Source organism: Anomalospiza imberbis, chromosome Z, assembly GCF_031753505.1.
Source record: "Anomalospiza imberbis isolate Cuckoo-Finch-1a 21T00152 chromosome Z, ASM3175350v1, whole genome shotgun sequence".
In the NCBI taxonomy this organism is placed as follows: Eukaryota; Metazoa; Chordata; class Aves; order Passeriformes; family Viduidae; genus Anomalospiza; species Anomalospiza imberbis.
In genome coordinates, this window is record NC_089721.1 from 43384729 (window position 1) to 43408895 (window position 24167).

The 24167-nt window shown below is 37.4% G+C and overlaps 1 protein-coding gene across 2 annotated transcripts in view; it reads left to right on the forward strand.

Annotated features, from left to right (window-relative positions):
• PCSK5 (proprotein convertase subtilisin/kexin type 5) overlaps positions 1–24167 on the forward strand; it is a 220552-nt gene that overhangs the window by 38310 nt on the left and 158075 nt on the right. For both annotated transcript variants that reach the window (XM_068177017.1, XM_068177018.1), the window contains exon 3: positions 7815–7928. In XM_068177017.1, the coding sequence (XP_068033118.1) occupies positions 7815–7928 (114 nt within the window). The remainder of the gene's footprint in view (positions 1–7814; positions 7929–24167) is intronic.

Genomic DNA, 24167 nt, shown 5'->3' on the forward strand with positions numbered 1-24167 from the left:
CTATTAAACTGCCTTGGTACAGAGCCTGTCTTCCTTCATCACTTGCCAGGCTGTTCCCTTTTCACAATTTATTCCTCTACAGTCTTGTTCATAAAGGAAAAAGATTTTTTTTTCCACATAGTTTTCAGGTGATATGTGTGGATTTATGTGAAGAGCATATAGGTGTAGGGGTGGGAATGCTACAAGGGAAAGGCAAAGGACAGTCACATAGCACAGAATCAATCCATAGCTGTGGATTTTTCTACCTCATGGATTTAGAACTATGGATTTGGAAATATACTGCTACAATTGATCACAAATACATAGCAAAGCACATAGAAACCACTTAAGTCATACCAGAACTGACTGGCTTTTCTGTGGCTATGAGGTGGAAAAATGTGCATAGAATTTCAGTTCTGGTCTATGGCAGACGCTGCAGTAGCTTGGTCTGCTGTTGTGCAAGATGTGTTTCTTTGGAGTTGTGGTAATTTCAAGGATTATCTGCTGTCTTTTCTCCTCTGCTTTTTTGGTTTCTGCTCAGCCTGTATTAACATCTGTTTCTTGTTTTATCTTGTTTGTTTTTTTTTTCAGAATCTGTAACATAATTTTGACAACTGCTTTGACTGTGGATTGTCATTGACCCTTGCTGAAGAAACACTTACTTTATCAGCAAGAATGCATCACATATTGCTGGAGTCAATAACTTTTTATCTAACTTTAGGCCCCTACATTTGTGAAATGCTATCTGCAGTAGTTTTCCATAGTCTCGATATATGTCAACATCTACTTTACCTATAATCTTCATCAATTTTTATGGTGAAAAGAGGCTGTTGCTATTGTGGGTCAAAGAATAATAGGTTAAGAAAATAGCTGGGGTTTTAATTATGATCAAAAAATGACACAAAATTTTTCTTAAGATGAGGAGTCCAGTTTTTGGGGGTCTTAGTTTTGTGACTGCACATAGTTAGCAAGAGGTGTGTCAATAGTCCTCATCATCTCTCCTGCACTCCTGATGGATTGGGTCTCTTGTTCACTAGCCTAGGTATGGTCCTTGGATATTAATATGTCCTCCTCACTTCACCCTAAATCATTGACCTTTTAGTTTCATTACGAGGTGAAATGCAAAAACAGAATGTTGTCAAAGGATACACTTAAGTAGAGCTGGTGGCACAGAAAACTTAATGACAGGACAAATAAGATGTTTACTTGTTTTGTTAGAAACATAGAATCATTTGGATTGGAAAGGACATTAAAGATCATCTCATTCCAACTCTCCTGCCATAGGCAGGGTTGCCTTCCACTTGGCCAGGCTGCTCAGAGCCCAATCCAACATGGCATTGAACACTTCCACGGATGGGGCATCCACAGCTTCTCTGGGCAACCTGTTCAATGTCTCAGCACCCTCAGAGTAAAGAACATTCACGTTACCTAATATCTCATATAAACTTACTCTCTTTCTATTTAAACCATTACCCCACATGCTATCACTAGATTGACTCCCTGATAATGAGACCTTCCCCATCCTTCCCATAGGTCCCCTTCAAGAACAGGAAGGTTGCCATAAGATCTCCCCAAACACCTTTTCTAGGCTAAGCAATCCCAGCTGTCTCAGCTCTTCCTCATAGCAGAGGTTCTCCAGCCATCTGACTGTCTTTGTGGCCTTCCTCTGCCTGTCTTATGCTGGGGACCCCAGAGGTGGATGCAGTACTCCAGAGAGTAGAGAAGTGTCTTTTGATATAGCCCAGCACACAGTTCGCTTTTTGTGATATGAATGTGAGTTGCTGGGTCACGTCCCGTTTTTCATCCACCCTTATGCAAAGCTGCTCTCAATCCACTCATTAAACCTGTATTTGAGGTTTTGGATTACCCTGACCAAGGTGCAGGACCTCACACTTGGTCTTACTCACCTCATGAGTCTGTCAATGTCCCTCTGCACGGCATCCTGCTAAGACAGGAACTGTTGGAGCAATTTTTGTCCTTATGCTAGGACAGCACAGTCTCATATTTTGTCTCAAAGTGTGCTATCCTCATGTCCGTCCTTTTGTAGCAGGGTCTTTCAGAACTCACATATATGAGTGTTGGGGGTCCTTAGGCAAGTAAAGAATGAAGTGTAGCAGATGCAGCATGAGACTGTCTAACTGAGAGGGAGGATGCTTGCCCAGAGCAATCTGTCTGCTGACAAACACTGAATAACAGTGGTGCATTGCTGTTCAGTGCCTATTTTCCATGGGTTGAGGTAGCCCCTTTTGCTGATCTCTTTACTGGGCATTACCTTCCATGTGCTCTGTGTGGGTTTTCTCTCTCTTTTTTCTTTAATCTGTATGGCTTCTGTGGCACCTCCTCTCTTGTCGTCTGAGAAGGAATTTCCAGTTTCTTCTTAGAGGTGTAGGACAGATGAAGGTGAATGAGGCAGTACAAGGGTTACAGTTTCAATGAGAAGTGGCACTTGAAGGATCTCTTTTTCACAGACTGCAGATCCACACCTTCACATTGAATTTTGTCATAAAAGTCACAGATTCTGGTACGAAATTTATAGCTTACTTCAGAATTAGAAATTTTTTTCACCCCAAGCATGTTTTTCCTCAAAATGGAAAGGATTACATCTTCAGCTTGCCTGTAACTTCTGCTGTATAGTAATGGCATTTTCACATATTGGAGTTGACACATTTTTAATAATTTTAAAATGTTTATTCAAGCAGACCCTGTCATGATATATTTGAAAAAACTATCTTTCATAACAAAGTTAGTATGTTAAAAATCATACTTCTTTGATAAATTGGTGGGTTTTTTTCCCAGCATTAAGTTTTTTTTTCATTTATCAAACTTTTCATAGTTTATAACTCTGGGTAAGGGAGATCTTACTGCAGCATACCTACATGGGGTTTTTTCCAAGAATTCTATTGAATTAATGAGGCTAAACATGTTAGAAAGTAGTTTTGATTCATTTCATCAAGAGATAACATTTAATTTCAAATTCTGTCACTTAAAGAGAGAAAAAGAGTGCTTGAATTAGCTTATACAGTTTTATTGCCATAGCAGTATTCCATGCAGGTCTGTGAAGAAGAGCTGGATTATGCACAAAACAATGCTGTGAGTCCTGAATTGAGGAGACCGAAAAGGGTGATTCTTAAAAATAGTTTGGTCTCCAGTCTGGCTTGGCTTTGATTTCTAGACACTCAAGAAAAAAATGGAACTTCTGAGGCTGAGGTCAATGGGAATATGTCTTTTGTTACATCTCAGTAAGTGTGACTTTATGGAAATGTTAAAATGAACTTCATTGTTTGCATAGACTCACCTTCTGGCAAGAAACGAGAATCTGTATAATTAATTACTCCAGAAATACTATTTTTATACAAATGAGCTCCTTTCATACAGAATCAAACAAATCCCAAATGTACCAGGCATTCTGTAGTAATTTGTGGGTGAATACCCATAAAATACTCAAAGGTAATATGTGCTACAATGCTAATATAACTTCTGAGTCTTGACCTTGTTTTCATTAATGTAACCTAGTGATTGTACAATGCAGAGTAAACTATTCTATTTAAGTAGCAGTGGTATTTTCTGTAAACAAAATTGTATGCATTGACTTGTCAGATGAGTATATTGGTTTTCCAGTAATGTCTAAATTGAGTTCTAAAAAGTTGTGTCAATATAACCTGAGAATAAAAACAATTAATCAGCAGATCTCAACATAAGGGATTTGCTAAACACCTTCCAGGCAAAGCTGTAAGTAGGACTGTGATCAGGCTTGTCGGGATGTTACAGGTTACTCTGTCTAGCATCCTGCACTGTCTCCCTCATAGCAGTGTGTGGTCACTGACTGAGAGTGGTTAGTTTGACTTCCCTCTTTCACTGATGTGGTTACCTGTACTATACAAAATGAGTCCTAATGTTTTACACCAGGTTTGTTTAGTTTGAAGAAAAGGAGACTGAGGAGCAACCTCATTGCCCTGTACAGCTTCCTGAGGAGGAGATGGAGAGAGGGAGATGCTGATCTCTTCTTCCTGGTATCTAGTGATGGGGCATGTGGGAATAGTTCAGAGTTGCATCAGGGGAAGTTCACACTGGACTTCAGGAAGCATTTTTTTACCAAGAGGTTGGTCAAAGAGATCAGTCTTCCTAGAGATGTGCTTGATGCCCCAGGCCTGTCAGCGTTAAAGACACATTTGGACAAGGCCCTCAATACTGTGCTTTAACTTTTGTTCATCCCTGAATTTATCAGGCAGTTGGACTAGATGATCATTGTAGCTCCATTACAACTGAAATATTCTGTATGAGTCTAGTCTATTCCATCTAGACACTTGCATTCCATCATTAAAGAGCTACCTGCACTATCTTCCCATTTGCAACTTAGGCAAATGTGTCATTACCCACATCTTTATTTGTATGAAATTAATTAAACAGCTGTTTTACTTAGAGCAATTCTGTGCATACATAAAATTATCATTAAGTCTTGTGGGAAGACAAGTTATGTTTATTTTACTGAGTTTGAGTCTGATCATTCAAGCTGCACAGCCCTTCTGCAAAATTACTGTTTCATATGTTTTCCCTAATTTTGCTGGGAGCTGAGGAAATAGGAATTATGGGCAACATCCAGCATGTAATAGGGGCATGCCCTGCAACAGAGAGTCTTTGTTAAAAGGTGGTAGATAAGATACAAAACAATATTTACCTGTTATCTCATTAAAATATAACCACCTACTATACTGCAGACTTGCAGATTAACTCTGTTGATACAAAGTCTTGTACAAACACATGCATATAAATATACTGAAAATTCTTTGTGTGTCAAATGATGGAAGTGTGCAGTGCTGCAGTGTTTATGATTGCTTGAACTAAATAACTGATACTATTCTCCATAATATTGTCTGAAATAAAGGAAATGGAGAAAAAAAATATTTGGGCATTTTTTTGAGGCAGCAGTGTACCACTCTCCACCAGTACTATGCTGCCTTTGTATTTAAATATTTTTATTCATCAGCAGATATTGGTAGCTGAATAGGCAGTAATCAATGGAGACAACATGTTGCAGTGAATGAGTAGAGAGTTTGGCTAGAAGTTTGTCTAGTTAGGAAAATCCTTTAATTTCATCCATAAAGAAATGGTATTAGGTTGCTGAAGTTTTTTTTTTTAAACTTGTGTGTTGTGCAGGCTCCAGAAATATGTTTACTACTTTGGCTCTATTAAAATAGGAGGGGTGTTTTTCCAAAACTCCTCACAGTTGCTCATTGTAGTTCCTATAGAAGCCTTGTTGCATGGGATTCCCTAATGCCAAATCAGTTGCCCTGGGTCTCTTATTTATGGTTCCTCTAGGCAATAGTAGCGTTGCTGAGTTCTTTCATTAATGTTCATGCATCTAAACTAGAGGTAGCAGTGGAAGAAGGTTTAATCCTCTTCAACTGAGTCTGTCTCATTGGTTTGTCTTTGTGGACACTTCTGCAACACTATCAGATCCTTAGATTATGTTGGTGGTAGGTTTAATTCCTCCCTGCAGACTCAAGATAGGAGTTCCCAAGCATGGCATGGTGTGCTCTGTGTGGTTTTGGCCTGTGAAGTGTTGAAATTTGTTGACTTAAAACTTTCTTAGCATGTAGTTAATCCCTTCAGCAAAGGGCGAGTCAAGATAACAGTAAATATTCTTGCAGCATAGAAGCTTTAGACCCCTCAGACAGCTGAACATGTTTCTAACACTGAGACCCAAATCTCATAATAAGACTAGGAAAGTGTGTCTGTATAAGCCCTGAAAGCCATGGTTGCTTTTTCAGACCTGTTGAAGCATTTTTGTTAATGACTGCTAAATAGTAGTAATAGAAGAAGTGAGGCCCATTGTCTATAGCAGTCCAGGCAGGTGGGAAGTCAGAGACCAAACAGGACATAGGATGCCAGTCTCTTGTTTTGTGATGTGTTTGCAGGCATGGGCTACCTGAAAAAAGAGAAGCTTTGAAGAATAACAAGCTTCTGTTGTGAGGGTCTGGAAAACAAAGCATATATTAGCAGCAAAAGTCAGGTGAACAAGGTTCATTATTCAGTTAAAAATCAGTCTTTTTCATGGAGGAGAGAGCTATTTAAGAGGCTTTTTGATCCCAGTTTAAAGCAGCCATTAGGCTTAGTGCTTACCAAAGTCTTTTGATTTGACTTTCTTTAGCCTTTGCCCAGACATGCTTTGTGTATCCTACAGACCTCCAGACTTTGTTACATCAAATAGCCTGAGACCTATTAGCTGTCACCTCCTGCAAAGGGCACCTGGATCCAGTCAGATCTGAAGGGAGCAGTTAGCTCTCGTTTTGTCATGGGGAATTTCACATGGTACTGGAAGAGGGGACAGTAAGCAAGAGAGAAGGGCACACTGTCAATTTTCTCTATTCCCATATAACCAGAAAGCAACTAATGATTATTCCTAGAAGATTTAACAGAAAAATGAGTTTCAGTGTCAGCTCTACCCAATGGTCTGCGTTCCTAGACTGCATAATTTAGCCTCTAGAAGAATACATTTAATCCTGAAATGAGTTCTCGGGAAGGAGAAAATTTCATTTCTTCTTTATGAAGAACACCATGAAAACCATCCAGCTTCTATAAGGACTGTCCTAGGAATCCTCTTTGGACAAATTCAGAGATGTCTTTCTCCATTTTTTCTGATCAAGAAGTAGAGGCCAGAGTGCTATGATATGTCTACCTAAGGATTTGAAGTTGTGTTGTGAATGCACTGTAGAGAGATTAATCTGCTAAAGAAAAATATTAATACTGTCTCTGAACAGTGACAAACAAATATGTGAGCTGAAAGTAACTTCTTTGATATATTTGTATGTTTGTGTGCATACACAGATATTCAAAAAGCACAAATAAAAGGTGCAGAGTTGAGTGCTAGAAGATGACTGTCTTACTTGGAGAGATGTGAATTAATTTATGTAGTTATATCCCTTGGAACAATTCTGCAGAAATATAAGCTGCTAGATGTGTGTGACTATACCATGGGCATTTTCTGTGGTTAGTTCATATTATTTACATTTATTGAAACTAGCTCCCTTCTAGAATAGCTAATACAGAAATAGCTGCAGATTCCCCTCTTATCTAAAGTTGATGTCACTTTTGGTGTCGCCTTTCTTTGGATATATTGTGAATCTTTGAAGAGGTGTCAGACAGACAAAAATAACTTTCAGAATTAGATTTTTAACCCTTATATTTCTTTTCCTGTTTCAGGTGTGGTTTTGTGTTTGTTTTAATTAGAGCTGTTGCTTAGTATCCAGCTGTTTCTCACAGGGGAGTGCTTAGTGTAAAATTAAATTCCAGATTGCCTCTCTGAGACAAGCTTGACACTTTACTTAAAATGAAGTTTAATTTTGGGGTTTTTTTTTCTCTCTGAGTGGTGAAGGTGATTGGTCTAAAAGCAAAGCTTTTGATTATATTTTTTAATGTTATTATTTTCTGGAAGAGAAAGATAAAAACAAATTCATCCTTTTAGAAATTCAATTAATTCCTCATTGTAATATGCTGTTAGATTTTGTGTAGGAGTTTCTATAAATTCAATAGAAGAGTAAGTCTGGTAAAGAAAAATTGGAAAAATAACGGTATTTAAAAGGTAATACTGAATGAAATCCTTCTAGCAGGGTATTTAAGCAATTGTTTGGGTAGATTTGTAACGCTAGCTAAATTGAATGTATTCCTTAGTGAACAGTGTGTCAAGGTGAACTGCGTGATTTCTACTGCCAAAATGAACTCTTGAATACAAAATATTGCCTTGGAGTGTGGTAATGAGAACAATCCCAAATTTTTGCACATTTTTTGATAATCTCCACAGAACAATAATATTCTCCGTATGTTTTCCTGGTTGGCAGGTGGAGTGGATACAGCAGCAGGTGGTTAAAAGAAGGATAAAGAGGGATTATAAATCTGGTGGTACCCAATCCACTTATTTCAATGATCCCAAGTGGCCAAGCATGTGGTACATGGTAAGTACATGGAGGGTCATTGACTCTGTTTCATGCTAATGTTTAGTTGTCAAGTTTGATATTATGAAAAGGTGAGGAAGAGTATATTTTGAAAAAGCAGATTTGGGGATTATTATGTAACTAATAAAAGTCTGTTAACTCCTTAGAAGTATTACAAAGAATTTGTGGTGAGCTGTGCAGTAGGAAGCATTTATTGATGCCTTCATTCATAAATTCTTCCTATTGCAAGATATCTTACTTATTTGAGGATAAATAAGCAATGAGAATGGAAGGAACTTATCCACAACATGTGAGAACCCATTTGTATTGAATACCTAATTCACTGTCCCCATCATAAATGTATTTTGTACTGAAACAGAAGAGGAAAGCCACTAGCACTGACCATTCATTTCCTGTCTGACAGAAGTTGTATTAAAAAAAAAAAAAAAAAAGTTTTCGTCCTGGTAATCACAGTTAAAGCCTGGAGTGAAACTTTGTACTCACAATGTTTTAAAAAATATCCTCATTTTTGCCAGGTGAAAATTTTAGGATTTCAGAATGGTTTGGGATGGAAGAAACCTGTAAAGGCCTTCTAGTCCAACCCACCTTTCAATGAGCAGGAGCATCTTAAACTAGATCAAGTTGCTCAGAGCCACATTTGACCTGATCTTGAATGTTTCCAGGGATAGGGCACCTACCATATCTCTGGGTAACCCAATCCAGCATTTTACAACTCTTCTTGTAAATAATTTCTTCCTTATATCTAACCTGAATCAAGCCTCTTTTGGTTTAAAGCCATTGCCCTTGTCCTATAGCAACAGGTGCTGCTAAAAAGTTTGTCCTCATTTTTCTTAACGATCCCCCTACAAATATTAAAGGGCTGCAGTAAGGTCTCCCTGGAACCTTCTCCAGGACAAACAATTTCAATTCCCTCAGTCTTTCTTCATAGGACAGATGCTCTGATAATAGATACTTATAGCAGTTGCCTTTAATTTTATCAGGAAGATAGCAGTCCCTATTTAAAAACCAGTTGTGTTGTCTAGCCATGCTACCTCACAGCTGCGCCACAATTGCCAGTCTAACGCTAAACAGACTTTAGAGCATCAAATGGACTTCACTGTTTGTTTTGTACAACTTTCATATTTCCTAATTTCTGTCCCAGGGGAAAAAAATCCTCACTTTCAAGCCCTCTGGGATGGGACCGTTCCTGATTGATTTCATTTACATCAACTGATTAACTCCACGTATTTGCAACATCATTAGTGATAGTGGTTTGATGACATTTTGTTGAAAGAGATCAGTAAAGTATTAGTGACCATGCTATTAGTGACCATAGCTATTCTCCCTGATGAGATCATCAGGGAGAAGAGCTAAAAATATGTGAGTGGATTGACTTCAGGACTGACTTGAGACATAAATGATATCTTCTTATGACTGTGTTTATGATTGTTACCATAGCTGCTTTTGTTAATCTTTCTTAGCTTTATAAGGTGAAGGGGAAAAGATGAGTTCAAGGTTGGTTAATGGTTTCAGACTTTGCTATGCTGGAAGAGGTTTTTAGGTTACTGGCTGCAGACATGTTGTTGATTAGTAAGAGTAACAAGAAATTACTCTTGAGTAATTTCTTGAGAAATTAATAAGTAAACTATCATATAGAGTTTGCATTTCGATTAATAAGTGACTTTGTTGTGGGCTTAGATTGATACCTTTGCCCATTGGACTGGCACAATTTCTAACAAGGCCATAAGTGCAGTTCAGATTTGTTGACAGAAGTCCTGTTATTCAAAGACTTTGTCAAACCATATCTGATTAATGTTTTTCCTCACCAAGGTTTTTCTTCACAAGTATCACTTCTTGTCATTTTAATTTTCTGGGCTAGAAATAATACATTTGTTTTTGTGTGATATCAATGGCAAGAAGTTACAAGAGAGAATCGGGCATTCTTTCTCTTGGAGCAATCACAACACTTAGAAGAAAGAAAAGGTTATTTTCTTCTGACTTCCCTCCCTCAAAGCAAGGAAAGTTGGAAAAAACCTAACTTCTTCAGCATAACTTCTGAATCTTGAGGCATCTGTGCTTAAGAGTAAAATAGAATATTTTTATAGACTAATTAGCATGTGAAACTTTACCAAACCAAATGTTACTCAAAAGTGACCTACAGAATCAGGTGCTGTTTGCTTAGAACAAACTGATATCAAAGAAAATAAAATCCCTAGTTAACATCCTCTTCAAAATTTTTGCTATTCCCAGAGCTCAGCTACCTTTGTACCATCATGTTAAATCTAATACATTTCTTCTCTTCACTGATGTTGATAAAATAACCTGTTAGCCAATAACTGGATGAACTATATAGAGTCAGTTTGGTGATTTTGGCTGAAAGAGATTGAAGTCAGCTGTTCTGTATTTTTTTTAAACTTGGAGCTAACAATAAACAGCATCTTCAGAATGACTGAGGTGACTTTGTGCCTAATCAATTTCACTGTACCTGCCAGTTGTTTAAATGAATATCTTGTCAGCATAGGAAACTATAGAAAGTAAACATATTAATATATATAAAAAAAAATAGAAATACATGCAAAGTTGTGGTTAATATAGCTAACTTCAGTAGACTTCAGTTAAGAGTACTGTTGTTGACCATTTCTTTTTGTTCCCCACTTCAAGAAGAGCTTTGTAGACTGAAACTGGAATCACACACACGAAGAGGCACAGATTTCTGCAGCTGTAAGAAAACATACAGTGCCTGGCTGTGCTGTTTCTCCAACAGGTTATGAGACCTAGTTCTGTGGGGTTTTCACAGAACTGGAGTGAAAGGACAAGCAGATCAACAAATGCAAGGTGTTTTAGGACATTTAGGGTGGAAGAGGATTATAGCAGCAAGGCACAGTAAAACCATGCGATTGAGCCATAGTGGAAATGAACATTTACCAGTTACTTGGTGATTCATAATAAAGTAATTTCTTGAACCAAACAGCTATTGTTGCACAATTATAGATGTAGAGTGATATACTGGGGGTTTTAGAAAGCTGCTAAAGGTAAAAGATTTGCTGAGAAGCCTCATCAGTCAGCATTTATTTGTCATCAATCATCACATTTATTGGTATATTTGCATTGATTTCTGATGTAAACAGGTGAAATGTAATTTATACTGCTGTTGAGAGTAAGCCACACAAGCTGGTGTGTACTGAATGACTTGCATGTAGGGCTTGCTGCCTTGAGCTCTGATGCTGAAACCAAAACCTAGGGAAAATTGCTTACTTTTCACTTTCAGTGAGGACTGTGAAGCACACATTGATTTGAGCTTCAATGAAGTGTCTGGTGAAGCCAACTTACCTCATTTCTTCAGAAAATTCCTCCAGTATGCTACATAGTGCTCTCCAGTTACAGTTGTGAGTTCCTAGGTGAGCTGTTCATTCACAGGGAGGGACAGATCCTTCTGCTCTGACACAGTACGGTTGACTCTGGATGGCAGCCAGAATGGGACTAATAAACTTTTATCAGCAATGAGTAATGTGAGTTTCTGAAGGTCCTGTGGCCATGAAATAAGGTGGAGGTGACAAGTTAGACAGGTGAGTTGCCTCCCTTATGCCACTGATGAGATCTGTAGGGAGTTGGCTTACCTTGTGCCTCTCCTCCCAACTCAAGCAAGTGGCAGAGCAGAGAAAAAGATTTTACTTCCCTGGCCTTGCCATTAATGAGCACAGCTATAGTGGGTGGGACTGTGAAAGGAGACAGAGATACAAAGGAAGGAGTGACAGAAGCTTGATGAGATGGGCTGGAAAGAGGCAAAGGGAGAAAAAGAGGTCACAGTGGATCTGAGTGCTTGCCTAGGCACAGGGAGGCAGAACTCAAGGAAGAATTTCACTGAGTTTTCCTTGAATTTTACCTGCCACATGCTAATACCACAGCAAATGAATACATGTCACTCTCCTTTACAACCTCCTAAAAGTCTGTTTGAGAGCTAAGGAAAAACCTCACTCTTTTTGTTGCCCTCACAAGAACTGTTCTCTCCTTTCATCTGTGCAGTGGAAGCCAAATGGTTGTTCTTTCTGAGGTGGCATGGTATGCTTGATATGCTTTTGTATATCTTGTAACTTGGTTTGGTTGTTGCATGAACTTTCATATTTTTGGGTTTTATTGCATGAGAAGATCAAGCTTTTGGTGTTCTATAAAGTTAAGAAGATGATCTGTGACTTAGCTTCAGCAGAAGTGCTGCTAGAAAGAACCACTCTGCCTGCCAAATATTACCTTTCAAATCTGCATGTGGAAACGCATATTTTGTTCTCTGTGGACAAGGCAGAACAATAACATGAGGTCAAGTAATACACAATTTGACCTAAATTAATTTCCTTTTGGAAGACAACAGCACACTTTAGGTAATCAAAATCCTGTAGAAGTGGATTTATCCATGCCTGCTGAAAAGAGATTATTAAGGCAGATGATGTAGCAAGATTAGCAAATAGTTTAAAGGCAGAAAAGACCAGATAGGCTGGTCTGTTCCTTTGGGATATTCAGTTCTCCTAGATAAGCACACGTGGAAGTGCCCAGAAAACACAAAATGGAAGCCAGCACCATCTGGGTGTTGTGCCAGCATTTTCACTGAAGCAAGAAGAAGTAATACCAAAATAATTTCCATGCTTGCTTTTGAAGAGCTTTTCCTGTGTGTCAAAAATTTGGTAATAAATAATGTAGCAAAAGCACACATTCTTCTACCTACTTATTACTGTAATTGTATCTTCAGAGGCAGAGCATCCACTCTTATCTTTACAGAATTTATTTAACTTTTTTTTTTTTTTTTTTTCTGGGCAGCAACTGAGTTACATTAAGAAACTGTAGGTACTTTTCTGTATAATGTTCTTTGTGAAATACCACTTGTCTGTAATACTGTGTTTACCTGCACTGCCTTTTTCTGAGTAGTTTTTGCAGTTAGTAAGGAAATTACAATGCCTCAAAATCTTTGCTGAATTTCTAATGATATTTGATAAATATCTGATTCTAGTTTTTATATGTCATATTGGAGCACATTCTGCTGTATTTCACTTTTTATCTTACATTGCACTTCAGCACGAAAACTATTGATGTAAACAGAGATATGTAATTACCTGGAAGTAATTACCTCCTTTACAAAGGAGAAGGAATCGTTGCTTTCTAAGAGCAGTTTTCAGGAGAAGCTGCTTAGTAAACTACTTTTCAGATTTTTAAAAATCAAAATCAAGTAATGTCAAATAGCAAAACAATTTATTCTGCCACACAGTACTGAATACTCTATTAATTTATTGAAAAAAGGAGAGATAATTTAATTAATAGAAAAAATACTGATTTGTTTCAAACTTTATATCTTGTTTTGCTGTTGTTTGCATACTAAAATTGCAGATACTTCTGGAAAGGTGTATCTACTTAACTAATATTTTATACATTATTTCACCTAAAGAACAAGCATCAGGAATGTGAAAATTACCAAAAGTACACAACCACAGTGCAGAATTAATTCTGAGGCTTGCCTGTCTCGTGTTCTGATTGATAAGAAATGAAATAGTGTGACATGGTCCTTTTGCCCACATCAGAAGCATACTCATAAACCTATGAGACTTTTAGGAATTTCTGACACAAACAGTTACTATATTACTTCCCAGTCAGGAGGCAAAAATGAGGTATTATGCAAGTGTACGCAATTTCCTAACCATTCAATTCATAAGATCAAGGAAAGTCTGGATAATGCTTTTAGTCATATGAATTTAGGTACGATTGTAAGGAGCAGGAAGTTGAATTTAATAATCCTTGTGGGTTCCTTCCAACCTGAGATATTCCGTGATTCTTTGAGGAGAGCTTGATCTGTGCCAAAGAAGAAACTGGAGAACAGTATTTAGCTCTAGGATGTTACATCTTGTACTGGTTGTTAAAAATCAGTATGCCCCTTTTAACTGAAGACAGATGCCATATGGACCCCATGGAATGAGGTCATCAAAACTCCAGCTTTCCAGTTCCGGCATCTGTGTCTTCCTGTATATCACGTGAGCAAGTGTAGTGACTAAAATTACCAGTTTGCAGAGCACCTTAGTTCTTGCTGAGCCTTTTTCAACATTAATTCATGTTCCTTTTTTTACATGTTTAAAAAAAACCCCACAAAGCCCATGCAAACTGGTCCCCCTCCCCCCAACAGCAGAGGAAGCAAATGCATTGAGGACAGACACTTCAATAAAGTGCATTGTGCACTACTTCATTACATGTAGGTCACCCTTGGCATTACTTTTAGATAATTCTGATGTAGTGAAATCTCTGCTGTGCCTTACATCTGCTGCTCAAACCCTGTGGATAGGATTTTCTTCCCAACCAACAAAGAGCAGATAGCAGGTACAACAAATTCTATCAGTACTATATGTACTACCAGCATATATAACAAATACTACTGGTACAGCAAATTCTATTAGTGCCATTTTGGAAAGAAGTCCAGCAGCTGTTTGCACATCTGCATGATTTCTAAATAAGTTTTGATGAAAATTAACCTTAATAAATTAAGTGAGCATTATGAACAAGAGACTCTGACAGAACAAGACCGCAAGTCTCCTCAAGGAGAGGGAGGTAGAACTCTTTGAAAAATACTCCAATTCTATATGTTTAGAGCAATATAGGCAGTATCTGTGTTTGCTCTTTTGCTGAGATTATAAATTCACAGGACTGGCTGTTTCAAAATGAACTAATTTCCAGCAAACAACAGAAAAGGTGGTCAGGGAGAGGCAACATGCAAGAATGAAGAGCCTTAGATATCCCCAAGAGATTAAAAGTGTGAATAGTTTAAGGTATTAATACTACTTTTGTCTTACCCTTTCTGTAGTGATAGAGTTCACTAAATCATGAGTAGCATGCCATCTAAGCATTTTTCCTGTCTTCATTGATTTCTATGTGAATTTCTAACAGAATAAAGTAAGTATTTTTCAGTTTTCAAAACAGTTTGAAACTATACTAAACCCATGCAGTATAAACGCAGGGGCTTAATAAGGGGCAGATATATGATAGACTAAATATGAAGTGTATAGCAGGGTTTTACCTCTCCTGTGTCCTTTGGACAAGACAGTTTATTAATAAACAGTAAACTACTGCTTGGGAGTAAAAAACCCCTGGTTTGGTTTTTATGAATACCAACTCCTAGTCATACAATTGTATTTGGAGCCAGAAATCCCATTTAGAAAAAAATAAGAGAAGTTAAGCAAAGAAAAAGCATTTATGAAGTTATAAAGAACTCTTCCATAGCCTGGTTGAAGTTTGAATCACTGTTTCTCATTATAAGTCTCCTGGTCTGGCTGAAAATAAGCTGTTGAGGAAAGTTTGTTAAATGCAAGCTTTCACATGCCACATTTGGATAAGCTTTATATGATACCAGCTGTTGAAGCACTGAAATCCATATACCCTTTATTAATAGGACCTAATCTACACATGAATTGAAATGCAGATTAAGAAATTAATATAGCCTACTTAGAAAGTGTTACAGCCCTTACATTTTAGGAGATTAGGAGTCAGTCTGCTTACAGAAAACATGCTTCTGAAAAAAAATCCCAATTATTGTAGACCACTGAATTTGTGTTGAAGAATCAAGACCCTTTTCTGATTATGAAATTTCCCAAGACGGCACACAAGCTTGAGGCTCTGTGTTCACATCCTACCACCTACAGTATCTTTGCCCCTAGTTCCTCAATCCTGTCTCCATCCTTTGCATGATGCATCTCTTAGGAATGACAGAGAAAAAACAAAATAACAAAGAAGCAAACAAAAAAATCCCAACCAACTAAAGAAAAAACACCAACAAAAAACTCAAAAGAAACTAATCAAGGATGAATCAAAATTTTCACTATCAACACTGAGGAGTTGGATGGATCCAGCTTTCTTGAAGATCTTGAACCTCAGTTTATGGTAGCTATCTTGTTAGTTTTGACTTAATTATTAGATCTATTTGCTACTCTCACATGGTTGTCCTTTTTAAAACATTGCCTCTTGCAATTTCCATCTGCTCCCACTCCAGATTGGTGATGTAATACTACATAAGTGGATTAAAGTATTCCGAAATTGAAAGCATTATTCTATTTTGTGCCCGTCCTTTGAAAATGTTTGCCCAAACACACCATAACATTGACCCATTGTCATTGATACCGACCAGTGAGAGAAAACTAAGTTCTGAAAGGTTCCTGCCTTTTAAAGCCACTCACACTGGGCATGAGATGTAGTCTGCTTTCACTGTCTGGCTGCTGCTGCTCCACCAGTATTCAAAAGTTTCAAGTATTGACCTCACTGTGTGAAGAAGCTTTGATCTTGTTTGGGACTTCAAACACAGTGTTACCCTAAGACCATATTGTGCATTATGTAAACTATAACCACTGAAACATTCCAAGGACTAATTCAGCGTTTATTCTTCTGAATTAATCTACATGGGTGGCCTAACACACTTACTAAACTTGGTTTGTTGCCATACCAAGGCCTAGAAAAAATCTTTAGTGGTCTCAATATTTGAATGATTCACACACAAGATTTGCCCCATGGTCTAATAGGAAAAATCAAATTATGCCTGAGCCATGCATCTCTTCTAATCTCCTGGTGTGCAGAAGTCCTATATACGAGTGTGAGCGTGAAGGGAACAGAGGTTATGACCCATGTTGCCTTCAGGCAGTCACCAAGCAGCAGAGGTTTTCTGATGCAGTCACATTCTGTGGGGAAGGACAGGGACAATTTACATGTCAATATATGCATTTAGATTAAAAAAAAAAAAAATTCGAATTTATCAGTTACTCTAAGTTATTTTTCTTGTAGGCATTTGTCAGTAGGATACTACTAGGAAATGGATTCATAGAGGAAAATTTAATTAGAAGGAATACATGCAATGACAGTATGAGGCAGATTTTCCCCATTTCTCCTTTTGGTGGCAAGGAGATTCTAATCACGCTGCATGCAGTTGTTAATTTGATTCATGTGTTATGTTGAGAGAGGCAAGAAGAAAAGTACTTACTATGTATTGAAAAGTTCTCACTTAGAATACTGTATCTGTGTTAAATCCTGGCATTCATAAGTCAAAGGATGAAAGATTAAAGTGGCTAAACAGGGGAAAAGTGGCTAAATAGAAGGAAAAGAATAGCTGTTCTGGCTGTTCATAAGAATAAAAAGAGAGATCTTTAATAATAAAGTGCTATGTGTAATGATGTTGTTACTGAGAATATGTGCAACAAAGTATACAGGCACAAGTTCCGATCCCATGCACCTCACTGGAAATAGACATCCGCCTGAATGCATTGCAGATCAAGGACAGATTTAAACATATTCCTGAACTTAATGCATACTTCAAAGTTCTGTTGATTTTTCCCAGTGTCCTCCAAGCCAACATTAATTGGCTGCTAACTGGCCCAAATTTAATATTTTAATAAGCCTGTCATTACATTAGTTGGTTTTGTGGATTGTTTTATCCTCCATCTCTAGAGGAGTTGATGAGGGTGTCTGTAACAAGACTGAAATGATTCTTCAGTTGAATTAATAGAAAATCGTAATGTTTTTTATTATTTTTATTTTTTATTTTAGTGTTTAATTTTATTATTTATTTTATTTACTTTACTAATTTATTTTTATTTTTATTTTTATTTTTATTTTTATTTTTATTTTTATTTTTATTTTTATTTTATTATATTCTACAGTATACTATTTATATTACACAACATCAAGGTTATAAAATGAAACCAACTTTTTCTTGCTTTTTTTAGAAATCTTTTTTCCTTGAAAACTCACACCAATAGCAGAGCAACCACATAAACCCATATTTTTCTGTTTTAAAACAATCAATATCTATGTAGTGGTGCTTATCAACTAAAGTTTCTAAAATATTGCTCCAGAGGTAATTAAAATATTTTTTTCAAAACTTTATTCAACTTATTTTCAAAAATGTTGTCAACCGTTCTTAAATGTAGATGTGTTGCATTAACTTTGGCATAAAATAAACTGTCGGTTTCCAATTAGTTTTCAGCAGAGAGGCTGGGTGTGGGTGGGCCTCATTTCTGATTAAAATCAATTCAGCAACATAATTCTGATCGAGTCAATAAGAACTTTCATGAGCAGATTCACAAACAGTGAAATTAATCATTGCAGTGCTGTAAGTCTGCTGGACTTCAATAGGAACTTCCACAAACATAGAGTCAGCAACAGTGCAGTTTATTGGAGCAACAAATTACAGATTCTTTTAGATTGCTGGTGATAAATTCACTAGACCTGCAAAATGTAAGTGTACTTTGTAAATGTACTATGTATACAGTAATGTGTATAAGTTCTCCTGAGTATATTCCAACTCAGTTGGAGGTGCAAAACTCAGCCAAAGAGGTGCTCCTGCTTTTGGGAGATAAGCCCATTTATTGTCTGCAAAGTTGGTTGTATTCTTATCCTCTGGCCTAGAGGATTTCAAATGTCAATTTATGCTTTTGGGAATAGTTAAGGTGAGACTGTATATTCTGTAATTTACATAAAAAATGGTGGTGATGGACAGCTACTTTATATGTAAATGAGATGTTGAGAGTAGCTCAGAGATTACAGACTATGGGTCTTGTGCAGAGGTGGAGCAGAAGAGGTGATGATTTAACATCAGTCCCTCTTCCATCCGGTTGATGGCAGCATTAGGGGTCATTCTCCACCTGATAATCCAACACTCCATCAGCAGGCCATCATGACCTTAGCCACACATCTCATGGCTGTAGCCCTCATTCCTGCAAGATGTCAAAAAGGGAAAAAGTACAAATCAACTCATTTGGATGTCTCATGTCAATTTTGTGCTTCGATCCCCACAGCTACTCATCCGTGAACTGACAGGTTCATTTGAATGGCCTGCTGCCTCTCCAAAGACATGGTGAATAAATTCCTGCTCACTGCAGAACAGTTTAGAGGATGACCTTTAAAATCATCTATTTGGCTTTTGACATTCTTGCTTAGCATATCTAATTGAGATTTATTCATAGTAATTAATGTTTCTGTGTGTATTTAGAGTGGAGTTATTCATTATATGCTTATATTTAAGCCCACATCCAACTGCATAAACTGAAGCTTCCTCTCAAATTATTTGAAGGTAGTTAAATAGCAGAAAAAAGCTTAGTTCTCCCATATCATACTTCTTTCTGAGGCTTCAGTGGAGTTCCTGACATTGAGCTACATTAGTTTCACAGAAATCAGCATCAGGATCTGAACTCCTTTGGTTTGATTGAGCCTTCTCTTGATGATTAAAAATCTTACACATCTTAGTTAATTGTTTATCTTGATCTGTACTTACCTTGCTAAATATTTATTTAGTCTAGTAAAGAATGTAGGCCATTCTTTACTAGATTAAATAAATATTCCCCCTTCAAAAATAAAATTGTGTTATTCGCATGGTGCAGTCATGTCTTTACCCTCTCAAATAAAATAGGTTCTTTAAGCTTGTTAAGAATCACTGTAAGTTGTGTTCACACCATTTATTTCAGACAAGAAGCATCAAGAAAACAAGCAACATCTCAGTGTTCATTCTCCAGTAACATACTCTGTAAAACTTCAATACTGGGCACATGTATGTATCATTCCAGAAAAAGCATCACTGCTGTCATTAAGAAAAATGTCAACCCACTTTTTGCTACCCACTGCTTAACTATCAAAGAATAATATGTAGCTTCATAGAGCATCTTTTTGAAGCTGTAGGTGACTATCTGCCTTAGATCTTAAATCCTTTTAACTATTACTGAGTTTCTGTAGACTCACATTTTAAGCCTTAAACTCTTAATTCTATAGGTATAATTTTTGCATGATTTTATATAAAACTATATTATAAACACACTGCTTAATAGGTTCACCTTCATAAGTGATCCAGATCACTGTCTCTGTTGCTTTCTGTACTTTCCACTCCACTAACTTTTCTGTCATCAGATTTGAGAGTGTGCTATATATAAGAACACTGTTTCAACTTTCCTGAACTACAAGTAAACAGTGGAGCCTCTTAAGATTTGAGACTTAATGACTGCACATGCTAAGTAATGTTTCCTTGAACAAACTGTATGTTAAGGAATCATCATGGATTCAAAATACAGGCTGATATTCCAAATCTTCTGCTAGCTTCCTTATGAGTAGATATGTTAAGTGCTTACAGATTCATACCATGTCTCTAATGGACCCAAAGATCTCACTACAGTTTTAAGGAAGCAAAAACATTTTTGTAGCATGGTTGTTTTCATGGTAGAACATGGAAAAACATAGTTTACTGGAGGTACATTATATTTCCCTGATAATCCCCCCTTTTACTTGGAAGAACCTTTCTAACTTTGTAACATATTTTTGGCCATTCATTTTAAAATCATATTTGCAGTTAAACATCAGACTCTTTGTAGGAGACACAAAATAAAGAGGGAAAAGATGATTCATTTACAGCTCAGATTTGAAAATAGAGTAAGCTAAGATAAGAAAGCTAACTGGCAGGAATCACAGAAGATAATGATGGTAGGAGCAACAAGGGAGAATGCTGAAAGTGTTACAACAAGTACAAAGAATATTTTGTAGCTGTAGTACCAGAAAAAGAGGTGGACAGAGAGGAATTGTCAACAATCATAAAATTAAACTCATACCTTAATTTACTTCTGATTGTATATATTTTTTCCTTCTGATGATGCTCTGATCATAGCTTTCTTGAGTTCTTTCTTTGAGAATTTTCTCTGCAGACTTCCTGGATTTGTAAAGATGTCTGCAAATTCTGAAAGTCATCATGAATGGATATCATTTCAGTGCAAAGACTGCATTATGCAAATTATAAGCCAATAGTCATGAATGTGATTTTCCTCCATTTGTTGTTAGACGAACATTTGATATGCACAAAAGGTGCATACACTGAGGTATATTTTCTCTGTCTAAAGGAATACATTCCTATAATATTAGTTCAAAACTGTGTTCTCAGATTAATTCCATATATTCAGTTTCTTTATTTGCTACTGGGAGAAGTTCCTTCATAGCACTGCTGAAATCAACGGAATCTGTGTGTCTTTAATTACTGAAGTCAGGATTTAGATTAGCAGCAGCTCTGCAAGACCCTCAAAGCTCAGTAGACATCAGTCTGTGTCCAGTTCTCTATAAAAACAGTGTTTTCAAGTACACTGGGCTTCTCCAGAACCTTTCCCAATAGCTGTATTTTCTGAGATAGCTAGAATCCTGACCCTGTGCTGAGATTTCCTGTAAGACCCTTTCCAATTTTGACAACATTTTTACGTTCATTGTCTATTTTGCACAGTCTTTCTTGCACAGCTGTGTCATAAATCTCTGGACTAACCTTGCTCAACATTGCAGAGGAACTTCAAAATTTGATCATGTGAGTCAAATTTCCTGAGACAATAACATGAATAATTGTGTGATACTTCTTTATCTTATGCAAAACTTTATTTATTGTTTCTTTGTTGGGTTGTTGTTGATGTCCTTTAGTAATCTTTCCTTTTCCTTCCAAGGCTTCCCTAGCTTCTCTGGGCTAGTTCTCTCATTTAGGCCAGATGCTCTTAACTGCAAAATACAACCATCCACCCTCTCTAGTGGTTTGGCCTTATCTTCCCAGGTTTCACTTATGCTACACAGTGGGCCTTGCATTCATCAACCCTAGAACACTCAAATGCTAAAAAGTCTATTGATGCCTACAGCACTTACTTCCCTGTAGGCAAGCTAAAATAGCAGCCATTCATCTTAGTCTTCATCTCTACTATTAATGAATTTTCACAGCATGCATTTTCAGTGTTAGATGAGACACTTTTTTAAAGCTCTTTAAGGAGGGCATGAAGTGATTTCTGCACTTGTGGCTCAAAGAGTGTTTTCATGATCCTAAAGTTTGTCCTCTGGCAAGCTATAATCTCCTCTGATATACCTGAACAAATAATGCACCAAGGCTACAAATAATCTAATGACTGTGGTTCTTAGGGAAAAGGTTGCTAAGTATCAACAGATATTTATTCCTGTACTGAATGCACTGTGAAACAGTTTCAGCCTGAGAAACACCACATCCATTCTCCATTTCTAGTAGTGGAATATGGGGTTCTCTTCATATTCTGACCTAAAAGTGCCCTGTATTTCCTACCTGCTTTTGTTCCTTGAGAAAGAGTAGGACATGTATCTTTCCTTCAGCCTCCTGAATGTATCCTGTTGTCTCACATCACTCTCATTGTCTCTCTGTTCCTCCTTCTCCTCCCCCAAGGACATCCAGCCATTAGACCAGATGTCAGCAGGGTATTGCTTCATGGATCAGAGGGACCAGACCACAACATAAAATAGAGAAAAAAGGACTGCAGCAGTGCAAGAGTCCTTAAAAGTTGCATACAAGCATTCAGAGTCAACATCTCTTCATCTTTTTCCTTGCAAGTCCTCTTATTCCTAGAAGTTCTTAACATTCTTTAAAAAAATAAAGTTTCCTGGTCCATCCCATATCAGTTCCCTGCCCACCCCCAGCAACCCAAAATAGTATATTCATCTTAAGCACCACTCTTCCTTTTTCACTGTAAAATGAAAAAAGAGGAGAAAGAGAAGGAAGTGGATTTGTGTAAGCCCCAGGCTCCTCCCACTCATCAATCAGTCTCTTGGAAGGTTAGTGCTTAATTGAAGCCATCTGCTCAGGGCCTTCTTTCCATGCAGCTATTTCAGTTCTGTAACATGTTTACTCAAGGTCGAAGTAAAACCACCTTCCTCTTCCAAGCTCCTTAACAGATGGATGTAGAAGTAATGGTCTTTTACTTGAAAACAGCTTAAAAAGTACATTTTGAAGAGTCTGTCTTTACTAGTGTGGGAAGAATCTTTAGAAACTTTAGAAACTATTTTAAAGGAATGATTACCATCTCTCTCTTTAATTGTTTTCTCAAAAGTAATGAAAATATCCAGTCTAACTTAGAGGGAGAAATTTGTTCTTACTAGAGAACTAGTTCATGCATTTATGAACTGATGCATAAATAAAAAAAGCATCTTTGGACTTCCTGTAAAACTGCAATATTTTTCTTTCCTTTTTGTGATTTAGAAAGGGTCAAATAAAAAAATGAGTCAAAGGTCTTGTAAAATGGTAACATGTAAAGCATTCTCTCTCCAAGGAGTCATTTGTCCTTTGTGAATACTGAATCCCCAGGCTTGGTGGTGCACTGCTGAGGCTGTTCTTCCTGCATACTCTCTCTAATTAGTAAAAGAAGTTCCATCCTTTTTTGTTATACACAGGACTTTGGACAAGGATAAATGCATTTATATGGCATTGATGGTATCAATAGTAGCAGCAGCAATAGCAGTAAGTCATTGTACACTGATCTTGAGAGAATAAGGCCACATAGACATATATTTCAATGTATGCTTCTTTCCTTCCAGTGTTTTTTGGCAGTAACCACAGGAAATTGTTTATTTTTTTCTCTCTCTCTGCCAAAATGTTCTGCATGCTGTTCTTAAATTTCTCCCAGTGCTTCCCAGGGAGAGTCCATACATTGACACATACCTTTTGACACATGACCTTTGACACATGAGCAGTGATGCAAGGACATACAAGGTGCACCAGGTCTAATATACCATTTATTATCATCACTGTTGTTGTTGTTGCTGTAGTTGTTATTATTTATTGTTATTATTATTATTATGTAGTGAATCTTTCACAGTGGTTTTAAACAGTTTTTAAAGGAAACTTTTTATATTTGCCGCTTAGTGGAAGTGGCAGTACACGCGCAATAACCATAAAGTGTAGCATCCCATGAACTCTTTCCCCTTAGCCAATTCCCAAGCCCACTGCCCTGGAAAGAACTACCATAGAGTCTTCCTCCTGGAGGAAAAGACAAGGAAAAGACAAGACTCCCACATGGACGTCTGTCTCACTGAACCGTAGTTTCTCCTTTCCCTGTTTCCTCACTGGTTGGATACCCCTGGTGACCCCCCTCCGTTTCCCCTGGAGACCAATCCCTTTGCCCTGCCCTTAGCTCCGCCCCCCACCCCTTCCCCTTGTTAAGCGTCACGTAGTTTTCCTCTGTTTCTTGCCGGGTTCCCTTCAGCTGCTGCTTGTGATATCCTGCTGAAATAAAGTCTTTCAAAAAGCACCCTTCTGCCTTTCTTGCTGAGCCAGCTGTGGTGAGTGTTGTGTGTGGATCTGACTGCCTGAATGTTAACCCAACTCGCTTTTCTGCAGGAGAGGTTTGTTGGGAACAGATAATTGGCAGCAGCACTTTCCATCCAACTCTTGCGTTTTAAATATGGTATTTTTAGCTGCTTTTCTTTCTCAGCCTTGTAGAATCTCTCCAGTTG